The sequence below is a fragment of the Gadus chalcogrammus genome, chromosome 7 (genome assembly GCF_026213295.1).
Source record: "Gadus chalcogrammus isolate NIFS_2021 chromosome 7, NIFS_Gcha_1.0, whole genome shotgun sequence".
Classification (NCBI taxonomy): domain Eukaryota; kingdom Metazoa; phylum Chordata; class Actinopteri; order Gadiformes; family Gadidae; genus Gadus; species Gadus chalcogrammus.
In genome coordinates this window covers 28,956,263-28,962,053 of record NC_079418.1, presented here as the reverse complement: position 1 = coordinate 28,962,053, position 5,791 = coordinate 28,956,263, and the positions used below count along the sequence as shown (strand labels likewise).

Genomic DNA, 5,791 nt, shown 5'->3' with positions numbered 1-5,791 from the left:
TCTATCTTTACATCGTCTCCAGACAGCCCATTTCTTTGACTTGATGGACAAGATGGAGGTAAGTGTTTTCTTTCTCCTGCATGCACATCCGTCCTCCCTGTACTTACTCCATCACCTGACACGCCTTGTTCTCAACCATTAGGCTAATGTGTGCATTCGTGTTGAGTGAGTGTGTGTTTGTGCATGTGTGTGTGTGCGGGTCCGAGGGTGCGCATGCCTGTGTGTGTGTGTGTGTGTGTGTGTGTGTGTGTGTGTGTGTGTGTGTGTGTGTGTGTGTGTGTGTGTGTGTGTGTGTGTGTGTGTGTGTGTGTAGGACAGCAGTTGCTGACATTTTCCAATGCCCTCGTTTGATGTTCTTTTATTCCCCAGTCCTTTCATTTCATTCATCCCCACACAAATAAATAATCTCTTACCTCAAAAGAAGTGTTGCGAGCTCAGACCGCGTATTATTCTATAGGGGATTCTACCGGGTGGGATCTGGCCAATCAGGGGCCGGGACTGATTGCAATCGAGCCAATCCCGACAGCATCTGATTTAAATGATTGTCACCTTGGGCAGAGCGGGTTATTGCGTTCAGCTTAGGACTGTGGGCAAATGAGAAGCAGGGGCTTGCTCTTTGATTCTTTACCAAACCCTACCCTGGTGTCTGGTCCCGGGCCTCATAAAGATGTAATGACGGCATTCATATTCATGGACCGCCGTCAAAATGACAGCATTCGTATTCACCGGGAAGGGGTTCAGGTTGAGGTGCAGGCCGGGGAACGCCTGGAGAGTGAGAACACAGCTTGCAGTATTTAATTGCATCACTGCTTCACAGGGTGTCCGCGGGCCTTGTTGTGCGAAAGCCCCCTCACCTCGCTGTGAACAACAATCAAAGACAGACGCAGCGGCATAAGTTTAGCCGCTGGCGAAACTAAATGTTGTGGTTTTAGAAATACACCGATTGCCACCACGTCATCATCAAAAGCCGTTTCGGTGGGTTTGTGCTTTTGTGTTTGTCCGTGTGTGCGTGCATGTGTGTGTGTGTGTGTGTGTGTATATGTGTGTGTGTGTGTGTGTGTGTGTATGTGTGTGTGTGTGTGTGTGTGTGTGTGTGTGTGTGTATGTGTGTGTGTGTGTGCGTGCATGTGTGTGTGTGTGTGTTTGTGTGCGAGTGTGCGCGCGTGTGTGTATGTGTGTGTGTGTGTGTGTGTGTGTGTGTATGTGTGTGTGTGTGTGTGTGTGTGTGTGTGTGTATGTGTGTGTGTGTGTGCGTGCATGGTGTGTGCGTGTGTTTGTGTGCGAGTGTGCGCGCGTGTGTGTATGTGTGTGTGTGTGTGTGTGTGTGTGTGTATGTGTGTGTGTGTGTGTGTGTGCATGTGTGTGTGTGTGTGTGCATGTGTGTGTGCGAGCCTTCATTAAAACCTGTCGAGACCATCATGAGGGCCTTCTGAAGATGGTCACGAGTCCTTTATCCCTACCGCACACGTCTGATCTTCACACGCCGGATTCACCAATCAGTGGATTTGCATCTCTCGGCAGCGACACTTTGGTTCTCGCACGGTTTGCTCTTATAAAACACATCACACTTAACTCCTCGTACACACCGACAAATACTTTATTCAGTCGTTAATACCTGAAAGGTGAGATGTTCCCCGGGCTGTTCTGTTTACCTGGCGCTTCCACTGTTATCCCCTGCTGACAATAACACGTCAACAGATTACTTATGTAATAAAGCCGTTCATTTAATTTCATTTATATAATAAAGCAACACCAAACTTATTATTCCTTGCACACCCGCACAAGTCCTTTTGTCTGATCGTTTGAACCTGATAAGTGCTGTCTGGGTGCTGGGATCACCTGGCGGTACCCCTGTTAACCCCCGGCTGACGACTGCGCGCCACGACGGCAGCGGATCATTTCTATAATAAGGATCTGGATCTGAGGTGGAGCGGGGGTCTTATTAAAAGCGACTGTGGCTCAGCTCTGAGCCTCATCCCTCCCCCCTACCTCTCTTCACCGTGGAGAAGTGTTGCATTTATTTCGCACACCTGTGATTGACAGGCAATATGGATTATTCCCCCGGAGCCAATCAGAGGAGAGATGCCCTAATTGGTCGGATTTGAACCCAGGAGCAGTCTGAAAACGAAATTGGCCCGTAAGAGGCAAGCTCAGTCAACTTGAAACCAGATTCTCACAGCGCATTGCCCTCGCTAATAGCTGACAGCGGGCTGGGCTATTTCTTACAAATTACGCTCAAAGAATAGCTTTTAATGACTGGATGGCCTCACCAGTCTGTCTGCTCACCTAGCCCGCTGCATACGTGCACACTCCCTGTGCACACTCCCCCGTGCGCTCGTTGTGTGCGTGACCGGGGTCTTCCTCAAGGCAAGGCATTGAATTCAGAAGCATTTCGGGGATATTTATCAAATTCGTAATTAAACTCCCCATAAGTATTGTGCTAATACATTTTTTGCCGCCCAGCCCAGCCCTGAGATGAATGTCTGTCTTCAACCTCGGTGCCCCCCCGGCCCATCCACCGCCCACGTGGCGTAGAGAACCGGGTGAACGGATCCCTCCCTGGTTCTGTCTTGTTGCCTAATCTCGCTAACGATATCCAAACTCCAGCTTACATAACGTGACCTTAAGAGAGCGAGTATAACTCATCTCACCTCCATCGCTCCCGCTCGCTCTCCCCCTTTACCCTTTCCTCGGCTTTATTTTGTTCTCCTTTGTTCCCCTTCCTTCTCTTTTTTTTTGTCAGTCGTGACCTGACCTATTTCGGCTGCCGAAGCGATGACAATTTTGGGTCCAAACCCTTTTTCTCCGAATAGTCTTCTGCATGTTTTCTCTGCGTCCACTTTCTCATTCTTTTCTCGTCCTGCCCTGTCTGTCCTGTCTGGATATCCTCACCCACACTCACACACAAGCACACACACACACACACACACACACACACACACCGTTAACTCTTTGCATTCTGTCCTCCTCCTCTTCTTCCTCGTCCTCGTCCTCCTCCTCTTCCTCCGTCTCCTTTTCCTCGTCCTCCTCCTCTTCCTCCTCTTCCTCCTCCTCCTCCTCCACCTCTACCTCCGTATCCTCCTCCTCCTCTTCCTCCTCCTTCTTCTCCTCCTCTTCCTCCTCCTCCTTCTCCTCCTCTTCCTCCTCCTCCTCGCTCCGCAAATGAAGCAGGTGCCAGAGCTGCCAGAGATGAAGACAATCCCATCGAGACAGAAGGCATGAGATCAATGTCGGACCACCCTACTCGTGTCTCTTCTGTCTGTCATATTGTGTCACTGTCCCAGAACACCACCTGTCTGTCTGTCTGTCTGTCTGTCTGTCTGTCTGTCTGTCTGTCTGTCTGTCTGTCTGTCTGTCTGTCTGTCTGTCTCTCTGTCTGTCTGTCTGTCTGTCTGTCTGTCTGTCTGTCTGTCTGTCTGTCTGTCTGTCTGTCTGTCTGTCGGAGCACCCTACTCGTGCCTCTTCTGTCTGTCATATTGTGTCACTGTCCCAGAACACCACCTGTCTGTCTGTCTGTCTGTCTGTCTGTCTGTCTGTCTGTCTGTCTGTCTGTCTGTCTGTCTGTCTGTCTGTCTGTCTGTCTGGTGGAACACCCAATCCTGCTGTTTGTCTCTTCATCGTGTCATATTGTTACACTGTCTCATAACACCATCCGTCTGTCTGTTTGTCTGTCCACCCCACCTTCCTGGGTCTCTTCTGTCTGTCGTAATGTTTCACGGTCTCATAACACCATTGCCCGACATCTGTCTGTCTGTGACTTTGTCTCTGTGTGTGTCTCTCTCATTCACGTCTGTCTATCTGTCTGTCTGTCTCTGTATGTGTCTGTTTGTGTCTGTCTGTGTCCATATGTATCTGTATGTATATCTTACCAGATTTGGCTACAGTTTTTAGTTATTTCGGACCGATGTCCTTTTCTTACTGTCAATCCTTCTGTTTGTACTTTCTCGCGCCTTGTTCAATCACCTTTTCTGTTATCTTCATACAGTATGGGTCTTGTGCTGCATGTGGTTACTCATTCATTCCCTTGTAAGCATTCTTCTTTCTTTAATTGTGTATCTCGTTTTGATCTCGTTTGACTCTGTATCACTAAGAACCACATGTCGTGATCGACTTCCTAAAACAAGACGTCCCATCATAACAACTATGTATTAATCACTAAAAAATTTTGTTTGAAGTAGTTTCAATTAGCAGCATAAAGTCCTGCAATAATAATTCCAAAAATCATGAAATCAACATGTAGGAACTAAAGATTAACGTGAAGTAATGAGCATGAAAAGCAGCACAGATGAAGACAGGTGGTTGTGGTGGGAATAGCTTACATCGTTACCACACTCATCCCTGTAATAAGCGCAGTCCTGAGAGGTAGAGCTCTATTTCAGCCCCGTCGTCGTGCGCTGAAACAGAGCTGTGTTCCTGGGACGCATCGTGGGCCTTTGTGTCTCCATACCTCGCTCCATTTCACTCTCAACGACGACGACGACGTCCTCGTTGAGTTCAAACTCAACTCAACTGAGAAAGTCGATTCAGCGTCCGGTTGAGTTCAGGAGGCGGGCAGGAGCTCAAACCGAAATGTCATTTGAAAAAAACTCAAATGTCATGTGAGTCACTGTGTCGCAGCGTGACATGTCATGAGCTGTCTGTCGTCTCCGCGCTGTGCATCGCCACGCTCGCACAGCATTGTTGAGTTTGATGACGTGTGCGTTTTCTTGCTATGCAACAGGGGGATTTATTTTTGTATTTGTTGCGCGTGTGCATGTGTGCTTGTGTTTGTGTGTGTGTGTGCGTGCGTGCGTGTGTGCGTGTGTGCGTGTGTGCGTGTGTGTACTTGTGTTTGTGTGTGCGTGTGTGTGTGTGCGTGTGCGTGCGCGTGTGTGTGTGTGCGTGCCGTGCGTGTCCAGTACGTGGGGTGAACACACATGTTTATGTGTGTCTGCATGTCTCCATTCCCTAAACCAATATCAAGCGAGCGAGTTACCAAAGCAACCATTTTGGTTCATGCCAACATCATCCAAAGACCCCCGCGGACCAATCACGTTCATATCCTCACCGATGAATACACAACAGAGTAATCCACGTGTACATACTAGGCAGCTCTGCATGTCTTCATGTGCTGGCTCGGTGTTCGGCCGCTCCCTGACGGCCCCCTCCGTTCTGTGCTCTCTGTCCCCAGGATGACTACATCCCTTATCCCAGGATAGAGGAGGTAAGACAGTTTAACATTTAGCCGTGCCCCCCCCCCCCCCCCCCCCCCCCACCCCGGGCCCGTGTCTGCCTTTACACAGCCGAGCTGGCCGACGTGATATCTACGCATGTTAATGAGATTATTCAAATTTTGTTCTTCTCCATTCAAATGGGGGGGGGAAGATGCAAATTTGGCGCTCATGAGCACAAAAGCAATGTAGCACAGAAAAACACAGCGCACACGACACAGAGACGCACAACACTCGCACGCAGGGCGCTCAGAATCACAACGCGCAAATCCAAATCCCCATATACCAGCAGAACCCCGAAATACACACTAACCCTACCGTCACTAATTACCAATTATTCATGTGAATCCAAGGCCGATCACATAATCAGACGCAATCTCAGGGATTTCAGATCTAATAATACGTCTGGCCTGTCTCCCGGCGCTGTGGGTGATTGACAGGTGTTGGAGCGGGGCGGGCCTTACCCGCAGGTGATCCTCCCCGAGTTTGGCGGCTACTGGATCGAGGAGCCGCGGGAGGGGGGGCTCGGTGTCGGCCCCCAGGCCTCCGTCGAGACACGCCCCGAGGCCGGGGAGCTGGAG

General features: G+C 49.8%; 1 protein-coding gene across 2 annotated transcripts in view; it reads left to right on the top strand.

The window, feature by feature from the left end:
- Positions 1 to 26: 26 nt before the first annotated feature.
- Positions 27 to 5,791, top strand: part of LOC130386263 (rap1 GTPase-activating protein 2-like) — a 21,979-nt gene continuing 16,214 nt past the window's right edge. For both annotated transcript variants that reach the window (XM_056595078.1, XM_056595079.1), the window contains exons 1-3: positions 27 to 58; positions 5,171 to 5,203; positions 5,651 to 5,791. The exon at positions 5,651 to 5,791 is cut by the window's right edge and continues 150 nt beyond it. In XM_056595078.1, coding sequence (XP_056451053.1) covers positions 44 to 58; positions 5,171 to 5,203; positions 5,651 to 5,791 — 189 coding nt within the window. In that variant the 5' untranslated portion in view covers positions 27 to 43. The remainder of the gene's footprint in view (positions 59 to 5,170; positions 5,204 to 5,650) is intronic.